This window comes from Lipophrys pholis (genome assembly GCF_963383615.2).
Source record: "Lipophrys pholis genome assembly, chromosome: 1".
Lineage (NCBI taxonomy): Eukaryota > Metazoa > Chordata > Actinopteri > Blenniiformes > Blenniidae > Lipophrys > Lipophrys pholis.
In genome coordinates, this window is record NC_137635.1 from 46,824,013 (window position 1) to 46,839,822 (window position 15,810).

At 40.8% G+C, this 15,810-nt stretch overlaps 1 protein-coding gene across 1 annotated transcript in view; it reads left to right on the forward strand.

Moving 5' to 3' along the window:
• Window positions 1-7,298: 7,298 nt before the first annotated feature.
• LOC308113844 (cadherin-18-like) overlaps window positions 7,299-15,810 on the forward strand; it is a gene marked incomplete at its 5' end in the record, with an annotated part of 124,098 nt that continues 115,586 nt past the window's right edge. The window contains one exon of the mRNA XM_080470361.1: window positions 7,299-7,352. Coding sequence (XP_080326487.1) covers window positions 7,299-7,352 — 54 coding nt within the window. The remainder of the gene's footprint in view (window positions 7,353-15,810) is intronic.

Here is a 15,810-nt window from a genome sequence, read left to right on the forward strand (position 1 = left end):
ACTGCGTATTATACTGTGTAGAATTGTGCTTGTGACGAATAAATCGGGACTTTGCTGAAGGGCACAAACTGCAGTTTGTCCCATTGGCAAGCTTTGAGATGCCCAGCAGGATGGTCCTCTTGTGCTAATGGCAAATGAATTACTTATAAATTATGTAGATTACCATTCAAATAAAGTCAGTTGCATAGCTTTCATACAAAACATTTAACATAATGGCAGAAAATCTAACATTTTGTCCAAACAAATGAATGATTGATCCAATTAATGAAATGTGATGCGGAAAAGATCAGATCAAAACAAATGCAGAATTGCATTAGTTGTAAAAATGTGACCTAAATTTATATACTAAATATCGATATACCTGTTGAAAATAAATATCTCGATACTACGTTGATAATTGCCCTGTTTTTCAACTCCTGAGTGTATTTGTCGGTTGCTTTTAGTAAAGTATGTACTGAAATACCAAATACCAAAACACTCAATAAGGGGCTGCACAAGAGCAGACCCTCTGAGGTTGGTGGTGAGAATAGGATTTGTACATAGTATCTGAAAATATTTGATTTTAACGCCATCCATTTTCCACAAGGACAGTTACGTTTTTAGGTCTGTTGATCTATACAGCCATTTTTTTTTGTAGCATTTACATTCGTGAAAAAACAAGAATGGGAGGCGATAGAGATTGTGGATTCAGCCTGGTATTTTATTGAACTTTACAGAAATCTGCCAAGCATTGTTTTAGTGCAGCGAATTGTTACATAATTTACGGCTTAATTATCGATAAGTCAGGAGCCACACGTGCTAGTAGCAGTAGTCCCATTGCTGAATTTTTGACTCCAACCATAGATATTGCCCTGCTGTGATAGAAAAGGAACATTTAAGAAACAATGAACACAATGAGTGTTTAACCTCATAATCTCGGGGGGGAATTTAGTTTGCTCAAGGGGTGATTTCCTCAACCAGAAGGGAGAAAAACCTCTCCACTAGTGCATGGCCATTGAACTCCAGTGTACGATTGCACAAGTAGGAAACGCCTACCCAGGACAGGAAAGCATACGCAGCAATACTTAAAACAGCTACTCCTTGCTATATTGAACCTTAAGTATTTAACTATGTGATCAGACTCTATAATGTTTGTTATTATCAAAAAAAATAAAAAAAATAAAAATCTATCTATCTGTACTGGATAAAAAGCAGTAAAGATGATATTTGGACAGTTCGAATCAATAGAAAAGCCATTGGCTGTCATTGATGAACTGTTCGGATAAGGAATCATACATGCTCACATATGTCAACTTCACCCTCACTTAGAGTAGCTGACCAATGACCACTGTCAGCCGAGATCCACACAACGATTACAGTGTTTTTCACAAACAGTGAAGTGTAGAATGTCTGAGATACAAGGTCAAATGAGCGTAGAGGTGCACATACAAAGATATCCTTACCATCACTGCACGAGCATTGGAGCAACTTGCCTTGGAGGATTGCTGCTTTTATGAAGGCCGAGGTACATTGTCACGGGTTGGCAGAGCAAAATGCATTCCCTCCTAAAGGTTTTCTTCAGGGACTCTGGCTTCCTTCCACAACACAAATAAACGGGTGATTGTTAATTACTGGCAGTACATTGACCACAGGCCTGTGTGTGTGTGTGTGTTTACATGGGTGATGGGTGTCCTTTGATGGATTGGTGACTTGATGTTCTCATACATATAGTATCTCATGAAGGGGATGGAGTTTACAATCCAGGAACAATAACTTGGATAAGTGGGGTGGGTGGATGGATGGATGGATGGATGGATGGATGGATGGATGGATGGATGGATGGATGGATGGATGGATGGATGGATGGATGGATGGATGGATGGATGGATGGATGGATGGACAAATGGAATCTGGTGATGATAAACCTCATGTGTTCTGTGTGAATTCAAAAACAGGCCTTTAATCCACATGCTCAATGTTTAAGCGTGCTCATAAATCACCGATGGCATATAATTTTGAATTCTGTGCTGCAAGCTCTTTTGGGGGGGAAAAAAAAAAGGGTATCTTCAGTACCTTTTCCAGCTTGTACGGAGCTTTGTTTTTCACACAGTCTGCACGTATGCCTCAAAGGATGTCGCTCACAAAGCTATCTGTACAGTGAGATGGCAACAGACATACTCGCCAGGCTGCTGCTGAGTACACTGCGGATCATACAAACGCCCTGATCATTACAACACATTAAATGGATATCTGCACAGTGTTTTGCTTCAAAGGCAATCTTAAAATTGCTTCTCCCGCCAGCCACATAACAGCACCTAGACTGACAATGCTGTTCTGTTGGCCATGTGCATATGCTCTCATCATATGGATGACAGTGTGATCAATGGACCATCTTCTCGTGCATGTGGAGTAAATATGATTCCAGTTCATGAAAAACAATTTAATATTTATGTTGTCGCTATGATTTCCATAAATAACACTTATTTTGTACTGAGTAATGGTCCAGCTGTATGCAAATGACAAACAAGCCTGTCCTCACCCATATAGGCCAAAAAAAACAAACTGAGAACTCAAATAATTAGAAAGTCGATATCATGCTTCAACATAAAATACAAATTTGCTTCACAAGACTCAAGCCTTTTCCAATGGGAAGCTTGATACTTTTAGATGCACTTTCTTAAACTCTGAAGTTGGATCTTTCCCACGTCTCTATCGATTCTAAATGCAACTTTAGAACAGGACACATCTCGCAGCGTATAGTTTACAATAATGAGTTCAAATCACCATGAGGATTTGTAGGATGCCGCTTAATTTTTGATGTATGACACCATTGAACACAGATTTAGATGTTTGTATCTCGGTGTAAAAGGTAACTGCTTCAAGCTGCAGAGGGGAGAGCTTGATGTGAATCAAATGATGTGAAAGAAAACAAAGATCTGTACATCAATCTGCTCTGATCATTACAAGAGTGTGCTTGAGCTTTGCGGATCTAACCTCGTGTTACCACTGCCGTGGCACTTGATCTCATAAGGAGTATCTTTTTTTTTTATCACCCTTATGCATCCACCATTCATCTACAGTCACCGGGGATAATTACCTGCTGCTTCTTCGTCTCTTCCTCAAGTGACTCTCTGTGGTACGCAGTGATTTGTCATGTAAAAAACGGTTTACCTGCTGACTTTCAGAAAGAGCTCTGTTACGCCATAGGAGATTTGTTGAAAGTGTTCTTAAATATCCATAAAATTGACTTCACTTAGGACCCATTCACACATTGAAACACATGTTCGTGCACACACTCACACACGAGGTGGGAGCTGCCTTGCGAGACGCTTTATGAACAGGGAGAAATGGGAACGTCGAATTGGAATCAAAAGAGGGCCCCAAGGTGGTGCAGTGGTTTTTCTCTCTCGCCTCACTGCGAGAAGGTCTGGGTTCAAATACCCAAGCCTTTCTGGGTGGAGTTTCAGTGTGTGCGTGGGTTTCCTCCCACAGTCCAAAAACATGAATATGACGTTAATTGCTGACCCGGAATTGCCCCGAGGTGTGAATGTGAGTGTGTGTTTGTCCTGTGATAGACTGGTGACCTGTCCAGGCTGAATCCTGCCCTCACCTATAGTTAGAATTTAGCAGTATAGAAGATGTTTGGATGGACTCAAAAGACAACCGACTCCACCAACTGAGCCCGAAATATTGTTATTCATGGAATATTGCCCACCTGTCAAAACTGAGTTCACATTTCCCCACATGGGTGCCCATAAATGTAGAACATGTCGTACTTCCATCAAACAATCAAATTCAAACCCATCAGATATTAGCAGAACAAACAGAATGTGAACAAAAAAAACCCCAAAAAACTGCTGTTGTGGTAGATAAGCTCAGATAAGTAAAAGACAGTTAGTTAACCAACCACTCCAGTAATCTCACTGTCTACTGCACTATGGTTCCTAGTGAGAAAGTAGCCCAGAACAGACAAATGACTGAGTCTGCACTATGGTCTTCTATGGGCTTGTGTTGGCGAGCGCTATCCTCTATGCTGTTGCATGCTGGGGCAGTAGGCTGAGGGTGGCTGAAACCAAGAGGCTCCAGCCTTTCTGATGGCATCCTGAACCATGTCACTCACCCCCTCCATAATGGTCAGCAGCAAAAACACCTTCAGTAACAATGTCATACCACCAAAGTGCTCTGAGTTCCTTTCTGTGGCCGTACCACTCTGTAATGCCTCCTTGAAACTAGTATCTGTTGTGTTCCTCTGTTAATTTCATTGAACGCTGCTTGGCCCTGTACATATTGATATTTATTATGCCCTTTTTCATTTTATTCTGTCGAATCGATATTTTAACTTCTGTTCTATTTATTTTGTATGACTTTTTGTGTGGAGCTATGCACTGTGAAGAATTTCCCTCAGGGATTAATGAAGCATTTCTATTCTATTCTGAAGAATTGTCACATTCTGTTGGAAGTTTTAGGTAACTTCAGAATAACTGTGTTTATTTTGCCTTTTAAGTTTTTATACCTCGGCTCATGAGGGAAACGTTTGGCAGAATGAAATGTATCAATTTGGAAAAGCACTTGGATTGAAAATGTGGTCCATTTCCCCGCAGTGCAGTACAGTCTGATAACCACGGGTAGTGCCCCTGCTGCAGGCAAAAATGACTAACTCTGATACACCAGTGGCTCAGCAGACGCTGATTTCCACACTCACCTGTGAGAAAAAAACTAAATCAATAATAAATGGCTTGAGGCAAGCGTTCAGATTTTCATCATCCTCTGAAAGAATGTTTAACATGTGTTTCAGCTTAGAAAACCCTCACTCCTTTTGGCTGTGAAATACTGCAGTCTGACAAGTTTCAAGTTTTTTTTGTTTTTTTTTAATGATATCGATCAAACATTTAACAATGACATGTCCAAGTATGTAACAGTGACCGGTATCGGTTTCCTCCTTCTCAGAAGTTGGTTATTTAGAACAGTCAGTTATTTTGAACACTGGAACTCAAAGTTCGTCAACAAAAACTGACGGTATTCGTGTCTCACGAGTATGGACTCATTAAATGTCTGTCCCTTGTAAACATTTTAATTGAATTTTAACTTTAACGGTACAATAGTTCATATTTTATGTTCATCTTAAAAAACTACTTTGAATATTACACTATAAACATTAACAATGACGAGGACGCGGACACGGCCATCCATGTGGACAGAGGACGGTGTTTGGCTGCTCTGGTGACTCTCAACTATAAAACTACTAAGTCCCAGGAGATTATGGACAGGGAGTCATGACACTCTGGAAGTCACCATTGTGGTTATTGTCCATCTACTTCATCACGTGCAGAACTATTTGCTACTGCCATGTTGTGTATGAGCAGTAGCAGCTTTTCAGTAAAAGTTGCGTTTGTCCCCATCTACATGGAGACAGAGATAGGCTGTTTTCAAAAAGTTCCCCCTTGGAAGCCGCTCTCAAAAAGTTGCATTTTCAGTTGCTCCAAGTATCATTGTCATGTAAACGGTCACCACAATAGCAATAAGAGTTTTCCATTTTCACTTGAAAACGTTGTCAGGCTATACCCTCCACGTGGAAAGGGACTAAGAACAATAGCAGACTAACAGATGTGATGATGGAACAGATGCAAGTATGTCAACTGGCCCAGTGGTCGGGAAGTTTCTGTGAGATGGAAGTGTGGATAAGAGAGCAGCTAAGTGGTTCATATTATTATTATTATTATTATTATTATTATTATTATTATTATTATTATTATTATTATTATTATTATTATTATTATTATTAAATGCAATAAATAATTGCTGTAAATTTGTCAAGAGCTGTCACAAATAACGAGTTAATATAATGAATTGATTTAAAGCATTTCACTCGTTAAAAAAAATTTGGTGTTCATCCATTTTTATTTATTTTTTATTTATTTATTTTATTTTTTTACTCCCTTACAGGTGCATCCTCTGGTGCAGCACCCTGGCTCGAGAGCAGCAGAATACCGAGCAAAGATGGGAGAATATTAAGGCAGAAAGTTCCACTTTAAAAAGTGCCTGACGGCTTGTTGAAGTAAGCGAAAGTTTAAAGTCATTTGCACACTTTGTAAAGCCGAATTTAGCCGAATTTAGCCGAGGTAGGTCGCGATATTGCTCACCAAACTGCTGAACCTGGATAGAACGTTTGCAGGTAAATTATAAATTTCTCCTTGCTCTCTCTCTCTCTCTCTCTCTCTCTCTCTCTCTCTCTCTCTCTCTCTCTCTCTCTCTCTCTGTGTGTGTGTGAATAATATTGCAACTTTTTTCCTGTAATAAGTTTACAACTTTGTTTCTAGAAATGTGGTGGACCTCCACTCCAATAAGAAAGGTGTTTATTCATTTATTTATGTATTTTTTAGGGGGGTTTCCATGATTAAATATATATTACAAGCTTCAGTCTCAATCATTAATCAGAATTAATTAAAAGAAACTGTGCGATTAATAACTACATTTGACAGCACAACATTGTTTTTTACGTAATTAACGTAGTTTTGTTTACTTCCGTTTTTTTTTTTTACTCCCTCACTGGAGCAGCAGCAGCATGTGCAGCGTCTCTGGCTGCTGCACCGTGACAACAGAGCAATGGGAGTGGAATAATATTAAGGCAGAAAGTTTTGCTTTAAAAGTTACCTGACGGCTGATTGAGAAAGTGAAAGTCATGAGCTTTACTTTGGAAAGCTGAATTTAACGACCACAGAAGTAATACTGCTGCAAAACAGCAGGTTGCCATGTTGGCTGACCAGGAGCCACCAAACTGCAAAAACTGGAGGAAAGACTTGCAGGTAAAATATTAATTTCTCCCCTTTTCCCTCTTTCCCTGGCGCTGTATACAGTGGTGGACCTGTTCTCTAAGAAAACCCTAGATGTTAGATATGTTAGATGTTTATTCATTTATGTTTTTATTATTTTGCTGATCTCAGAGAGAAACAGTTTCACCAAAAGCTAAAAGGACATTATAAAAAATAGTCTTTGGATTTAAATATAGACCTAATTAATACCGTGGTTTTCCCTGAATAAATATCCATTACAAGCTTCAGTCTTCAGCAGAAAAACAATGTGAATAATCGCAATTAATTAGTAAATTTATTTTATTCGATTGACAGCACTAATATATATATATATATATTGGGTTGGCGCCAAACACTGCTGGTCTTTCATCCTCCTTCCTCAGTGCTTTAGTGGTAGAGCCACAGAGAGAGAGAGAGAGAGAGAGAGAGAGATGCTCTTGGTTGTTCATAGAGGCGAGCCAGGCAGACACAGAGCTACTGCCTGAGTGCCACTGAGAGAGAGGAGAGCAGATGAGAGCGGCGCAGTGTGAGGATGAGGACTCCCAACACATCCGCCTGCACGAGGTAAAGACCATTCACCTTCCACTCCTCTTTCTGTCCTCCGACCATCCTCTCCTCTCTTTTCCTCCTCCGTCTTCTGCATCTTTCTGTCGCTCCAACTGCTGAGGAGAGGCTGTGTAGCTGCTGCAGCTGCCATGCAAAAAGTGACTGCGTCTGGTACTGACTACTTGCGTGTGTGTGTGTGTGTGTGTGTGTGTGTGTGTGTGTGTGTGTGTGTGTGTGTGTGTTTGGAGATCACTGGAAATTCACACCTGCATGCAGAGGTGCTGCTTTGAGCAGAATGTCGCTGATACCACTGCGCGCACACACACACACACACACACACACACACACACACACACACACACACACACACACACACACACACACACACACACACACACAGAGTCCTGTAACCATGTAATGTTGGACTCCAGGGCAGAGCAGGAAATCATTTACACAGTGGTCGGTGATCAATTCTCTGCATTCCCCACATGCAGACCAGGCAGCTTGATCACAAAGGCTGATTTTTTTCATCTGTCTCTCTATGTGTGTTCTTTTGACAAACTGGATTTTTAAACTGTGACGTGAAAGTTTCTTCCCGTGAAACAAAAGGGAAAAGCCATGAGTCAGTTCAGATTTGTTCTTATCTTTGTCTGAAAATGAACAATATTCAAACCCAATGAAAACTTTTGCCTCCACACCGATGGGGTCCGCGTTGTGCTCTCCATTTGCTTATCTTTCCTCCATCTTTGGCACATATCTGCTGTGCTTTCATCCACTTGCCTGTGATCATGGATTTCCCCCGAACGGCGAGTCCACAGCTTGCTTGGATTCCTCTGTGTACTCTCTTCGTCAGTACATCCGTCACATACTTGAGCCATCCGTCTGCAGCCAGTGGGAAATGTCTTGTAATGGTTAATCAATCAAAGTGTTTGTGTAGAAGCTTTCATGCAGCCAAGCGTGGTTCAAATGACTTTACTAAAGCCAGTCATAAGGACCATCAAACAACTGGGCCAACGCCTGAAGACTTTCAACAATCCACTTTATTTCAAAATACCAATTCCCGACCGAGTCTATATGCTGTGGTTTTGTTTTTTTCACCTGCCTGTGTTTCCCTGAGCTCTCAGGGAAAAGTGTTTAAATTGAGCTGTGAATCTCTGCTAATTAATTACTCTCTCGTGGTGTGGGTGTGAACACAAGCAGTGTGAAACGGCATGATCCCAAATGCTAAAAGCTGAAAATGTCAGATCACACCAAGTCGGTAGCTTCAACGTGCATCGGCTCCAACATGCAAAATGCAGGGACGTCGACATGCTTAATTCATCAAGGCTTTTATCCATCCTCTTCTTCGTCTCCTCATGCAGAAGCAATTTATAGGTGGCCGCATCTTTTGGTTGAAGCGTTGACACATTAGCACTACAATTTTATAGAATGACGTCAAAGCTATCGATGTTAATAAATAATACATACATGTAATTAATTACATTTTTTTCCCCCAAGATTTAAAGTGCCACTTACATCAGGAAGAGAAATGATATGATGCTGTAATGAATAGAAATACTATATTAGAAACATGTTTACTTCATAAAATTGTAGATTAGTTGTAAGTGGACGGGAGCAAACATATATGTAGTATTTTAAGTAAAAATGCATTTATAAATATGAGTATATAATAAACATAGTGGTAGGATTCAATGTAAAAATGCAATTAATTAGGTTCCATTGATCACTTTTAACCCATTTCTCAGTTTTTAACACAGAAAGCAGCCTTTTTTAGTTCAACCTCATTTTACAGAGAAGAATTAATTAATAGAATTGAATTAATAGACTTTCGTATATTTAAACAAGAACTTTGTGTTTCGTGAAATCATTTAAAAAATACCAATTTTTCAACGTGGACTATTGTGTTGTTGATATAAACCTCCGCTGTGCTTGAGGCTACATGTTTAGGCGTTAACGAGGACTTAAATTGCTTTGGTGAAATGTTAAATCTTTGTTGCATATTATGCAAACTGTATTTTTTAAACTTAATCTTTACATTCGCTGGACCGTGCGACACGATCTGTGTCATGGTCAACTTCCATTATCGTTTACAATAACAAGGTGGAACAAAATCCACTGAACATTGTAGCGTTAATAAAGTATGATCTGTATGTTGGGAGCTTTAAGGAACGCTGTCAGCTGCACTGGGAAATTTTATTAATTCATTGAATAAATGCAATTTATACCTTAGATTCCTGTCGAATAGATAGGATAGGTGTGTGTAATAAATACAAAGTGAGAATCATCCTCTTCATGAAAGCTCGGGCAGGTGGTGTCACTGACCGAATGGCTTGTTTGGACCAAACGTCATGGTTAACACAGGAAGTTCAGCCCTGAGCTCCAGCTCAGCTTGAGAGAGAGAGAGAGAGAGAGAGAGAGAGAGAGAGAGAGAGAGAGAGAGAGAGAGAGAGAGAGAGAGAGAGAGAGAGAGAGAGAGAGAGAGAGAGAGAGAGAGAGAGAGAGAGAGGAGAGAGAGAAGAGAGAGAGAGAGAGAGAGAGAGAGAGAGAGAGAGAGAGAGAGAGAGAGAGAGAGAGAGATTGGTGTGAGGTTGCGTGTGTTGCGTGTGTTTCACACTCAAGTGACAGCCATAAAAACCTACCTTCAGAATCTAAAAAGGACAAAGATCACAATATTTTTTACATAATTCAATCAGACATTTCCACACGTCTTTTATAAGCAGTTTTTTTTCACGGCTGCTTGTCTTCATGATGAAGATCATCGTTGAGTGGCTAATTAAAATGCTCACAGATAACAATATTGAGGTTGTGGACAAACAACTGCTGACTGTACAGCTAATATAACCAGCCTGTAGATGGCGTCACGTGGAAACTCTGCTGTCTGCCTGGCATGTATATTCAACACCGTGAATGTTTTGCATTTTGGGTGTGCAGATACACACACTGTGTGAGTTTATTGTTTTCTGCCTGCTTGTGTGTGCGTGTACATTGCTTTCAGTGTTTCTTTTTATACAGGCGTCCTTTTCAAAATGCTACCGTGTAAACGTGAAACAACATTTTCACAGACCCGCCATATCTGCGTTGGTATCAAACACACTCACAACCAGGGATGCCGGGAACAGGTTACTTTGTAACTCTCATATGACTTTTTTTCTGTAACAAGTAACCTAACACACACACACACACACACACACACACACACACACACACACAGAGTCTCCACACGGTGCTACGCATGCTCTCAACCAATCACAGGCCAACTCGCTCTAACGGTGCGTTCAGGTTCCACAAAAGAATCAGAACCAACAAACATCAATAAACCTTAACATTGCATCAAGAACACAACTGCAGAGATGTTACACTAGTTTTGTAATTTGCCTGAGTGAAAAGATATATTGGCAGGAAGTCCCCCCTTTTTCAATCAATCAATCAATCAATCAAAGATTTATTTGTCCCCAGGCGGGTAATTAAAAGGTTGCATAGAGCAGGCAGTGCAAATAACAACAAAGAATGTGGGTCAAAGGTTAAAATATGAACGATTACCACAGAGTTTTTTGGAAAAACCAGTTGTCATATTTATGTTGAGCCGGTGGGGGGTGTTGTCGGCAGCTGCTGAAAGTAACTAAGAAAGTTAATTGTAATCTAACTTGGTTACATTATTGATTACCTGCTTTTAAAAGTAACTAAGTTACTTTTTTAAAGGAGCGACTACTAATCAGTAATCGCATTACTTTTTGAAGCCACCTGTGGCAACACTGCACACAACTGACCAAAACATACAAAAGTGGGACGGTGCTTCGTAGTACATCCAGTGTTTGACTCATCGGCACCAATTTCCTCTGCCCGCCGCAGACACCCTTCAAATGTGGACATCTGTGCAGTGATTGATTGATTGATGGGGGTGAGGGGAGCAGACGAAGCAACAAGGGCTGACTCTACTACAACCACCTTGTTTTTCACAGTAAGATTTAATACCCTTTTGGTTCCGTTATGAAACCCTGTAACCATCAGATAACCACAAAAGAACACTATTAAACTGGCACCGATGCACAACTGCATGTGGTATATACTTGTACCACTTTTTAAAAAAAAAAAAAAAGATTAGTAGCAACCTTTAGCTACTTAACGATACCGAGTACCGATACGTACTTATTAAATGCCATAAACTCTAATTCATAATCCTTACGTTCTCTTGTCTCCCTGCTGGCAACGTTGACGGATGACGTCAAGTAATATTCTCCAGGTTCTACCAGTCACATGTTGACCTGATATCTTGCATCACTAATGTAAGCATTTGAATATTCCCCATGAAAGTGAGCTCATTTCTCTTTGGAAACGTTGATGTCATATTGATTTATCATCCTGACTCAGCACTTTCTGCGAGAGGTTGCTCATCAGTAGTGAGGACATGAGTGGTCCGGAGCAGCTGCTTCATATAAAGAAAGCGAATTGGCCAAAAGTTAAAGCCAAAATGAAAGTGAGCTTCTGACCCCCAAAAGTTTGCAGACAGGCTTGTCTGGTTGCATCAGCTGACTTGCAAATGTAAAGAATAATACAATGACAAAAACTGTCATTTCCCGCTCTGCCTCTGAGCCCCATGGACACAGCTCCAGTGAATGAACATGTCAGCTGTGACTTTCTGCGTCACAACTGACATTGTTCGTAACGGCACATGTGGAACACGAGCTTCTTTTGTCTTTTGGAGATATCTGTGTATGTGCTGTGTGTCACATACGCAATGCAGTGAATAATTTAGCTGGATGGTTGCACCTCGTCATAGCGAACAATTTTCACCACAGTAACGGGGAAACAATTCCATTGAATTGTGATGCGGTTGGCCAAAAGCTTGTGCTATTGTGACATAAACCCTGTCGTGATTTCACCAATCATACAGTTTTAGGTCCCGTCTGCATGACAATATTTCAAGTGAAAACACTTTTTATTTTTTTGGAGTGCCTCCGAGCACCATTGTTGTGAAAACGAACACCAACAAGCATTAGAAGTTTTCATATTTCACTTGAAAACGTTGAAATCTACTGACAAAAAAACGCATGCAAATGAAAAAAAGCTCCTTGTGCTAAACTTCAATTTATTTTTATGCAGGATCTTAGTAATCAGAAAAGGAACATTAAAGTCAGTGTTAAAAGAATTATATGAGTGAGAGAATTTAAATATTAAGTGTGAAATTTGAACTCATTAAGTACACCTGTTTAACTGCTTGTTAACACAGCCCCGCTAATCAAGCATTCCATGACACCAAGCCAAAGCATGACAACATGGTAATGAGCAGCTGCTGAATTTTAAATCAAACCGATGAAAGAGACTTTGAATGCAGCATGGTTGTTGGGCTGAGTGTTCAACAAACTGCTGACCGGCTGGACTTTTGTTTTTACAAGCAACAGTGTGTGTAGGGTTTCTTGAGGACGCGTGAAACAGAGATAACATGTAGCGAACAGTTGTCTGGGTGAAGAGGCCTTGTTGTCAGAAGAGTAGGGTCGGGCTAATTGGAAATGACAGAAAGACAGCAAATAACAACAGGAAGACGGGGGATAACAACGAGTTCCAACCGAGATCTGCAGAAGATCGCCCCTGAACGTGGAACAGCGCGAAGCTTGTAAAAGCTAAAGCCACAGAAGACAAGAGAAAGAGGCTACAATGCACACATCACCCGTTAGGTTAACGAGGCTTTTGCGATGGGGAGATTGTCCCAGGCCCGCTTTGGGCGGCCCAGGACCAACTGAGCTTTGTTTTAAACCCAACAGACCATTAAAGTGTTGTTGCTGACCGGGCTCCTACGTTTATGAGCTCAGTGGCTCCTTCCAGCAGGGGAAGAACGACGCCGCCGGCGCAAAGCTACAATCATCTTGCAGCACTTTCGTGAACGTAACAAGGAGTTTTTCAAAAATGGCCCGCAAGGCGAGCAGATCCCTGAGAAATGTTGATTAATGTGAGCTGAGCGGAACTGTCTTATCTAGAACCGAATGGTTCCAAAGACGGAACACAGTCGGGCAAAAAGGAAGGAAAGCTGCTGAATGCTCAAAATCAGAACCTATTTGTGGTTTCATGACCCGTTGGCCTGTTGATTCATATTCCACCAACTGAAAGTTTAGCATCAACAGGGAGGATGTGATTTGCTGGAGATGATCGAGAGATTCATCCTCACACACCACCACACCTCTTCTCCACCTGATTAGAGACTCACCTCCACCTCACACCGGTTAAAGCCACGTCACCAGCAGAGCGAACAAACCACATCTAATAAATCTATGAGAAGAGCAAAGGGAAGCAGTGTGGCCAACTCTCAGTAATTGAGAGGGAAACGCCTGCTGTAAAACACACAGAGGTACTTTGCGGCACAGTGAGTGATGCCTGATTTCCTCATAAATTTCTAATTAAAATATTTTAGTGCTGAACTCTGTTGGGATCCAAATGGAAAAGAAAAGAAAAGCGTCATTGGTGTTTTACTAGTTCCAGGCTTTGAAGTGGAAGTAATACAGGCTGTTGGGTCCAGTCTAAAATTGTGAAAATGTTTCAGTTTTCATTGCTGCGTGTAAAATGTTCCTCAATCCGATCTTTCTTGACAGCTCTATTATGCTCAGAAATTGACTGAGATAATATCTGGAAAAATAGAGACGTGGGCGCTGCCATGCCTTCTCATCTACGCACATTTACAGAGTGAAGGCGACTGTTATAGTCTTTACAATATTGTTTTGACAGAAACAGCAAGAAATATTCTGGTAAAGAGATATTTAAATCACAATTTCTTACTTTCTGTATATTTATTTGTATAGCGAGACTGGTGAGAGACCATGTGGTAAATTTTTTACATATAAATTCCACCATTTCTATCATTATTTAAGTTTTGCTCTTGTTTATTTGACTCTTTAATTATATATATGAGCAAAACTGTCTTACAAATGTATTAAAGAAATGTTGAATAAACATTGAAATGTTTTAAGAATCAACATTTTTTTATATTCACAATGTGCAAATTGCTATTTTGATCAAATAATGGGAAAATAACCAATGATTGAAAAAAGTATTGTTTAGGTAATCAAAAATAATCATTAGATTAATTGTTTAAAAATAATCTTTTTGCCGAGCCCTATTCTCAATATTAAAGAATCTTCAAACTGCGGACATCGCTCATGCGTACCTGTGGCCGACATATCTGATGGATGACATCGTGTAATACTTGCCGGGCAGTATTGTACCCGATACTGGTATCGGTATCGGTTTATCCTTTGTTTTATTCACATTTTTTCTGAGATTTTGGTCAAAGATTGTAAGGGAAAAAAACTTGCCAGGGAAATATATTCCCACATCTAATTGTGAAAAAGACATCGTTTCTTGGGTTTCTTTTGAAATTACACCCTGATGATAACTATTGTATCCCCCAGCAGCCTCTTCCTCACAACCCTTCTGCATGAGCCTGTATCATAGCTCGTCAACGGGGAGATTTCACGTGAAGGAACATGTTTACTTATGACCTCTTCACATTCATGTAAAGTCTCAGGAGACATCTTAGCAGCCGGTGAAGTTAGTGAAATTTTTCATGTAGCGTCAGAGTGCACGCTTCCTCAGCAGAGAGAGTACATTAGTGGCCCCCACAGACCCGAGTCTTTTAAGTGTAGGCTGCAGCAGCGTTTTGCTTCATTGAGCGAGGTTATGACTGAAAGCTCGCTAAATTGTGTGAGCAGACCCACAGGCAACATATGTCCTTCAACTCTGTTGATTTGCAGAGATGTCCCCGTGAGCAACTCCAACTGATTCTGCGGCCTGACCTCGCTGTTAACCGGCGTATGTCCGCGGTGTCGACATTCACACGTCGGATTCTGCTCTACCAATTAGTGCTGCTTGGTATTTACAGCATTAACACCATTCCAGCATTAGAATTTCAAATCTGCCTGGTGATGAGTACATGCCCAGTCAAACCCACCACCTGCTATATGTCTCTGCAATCCCTCCAGAAAGCTGCAGTGGAACCCCCCCCACACAAAGTCCTTCATTTACAAGTCAAGACAGTGTGACCGAGGTGCGCTAAGGTTCGCTATAGCCGCGGTCCTACCGCGCAGCACAGTACCAGTACAGTACGGCAAAGAGCACCCAGGCTCAACTCTTGTCACACGGTCCCACCGCAGACAGTACGGTTAAAGTCTAAGCGGGGTTGTGAACGACGTGGGTATGTGGGCAAAAAACGCAGTGGACGGCCGTCCGAGTAAAAGCTTTGAACCTCATTTCTCCGTGACACAGCTTAAATTTCTCATTGCGAACAGCAGCATCCAGCTGAATCTCCTCCTCTCCTGTTACTGAGAGGAGTCGTGTTGAAAGACCTACGGTGCTTTGGGGCACGCCAACTTTTCAAAAAAAACCGAGTTGCGCGAAACGGCGAATGTATACAACAACGGGAGGGCTTGAGACTGATGAAATATTTAAATATTGTGGGCAAGTCGAGAGTGACGATCGTCACTACCAATCA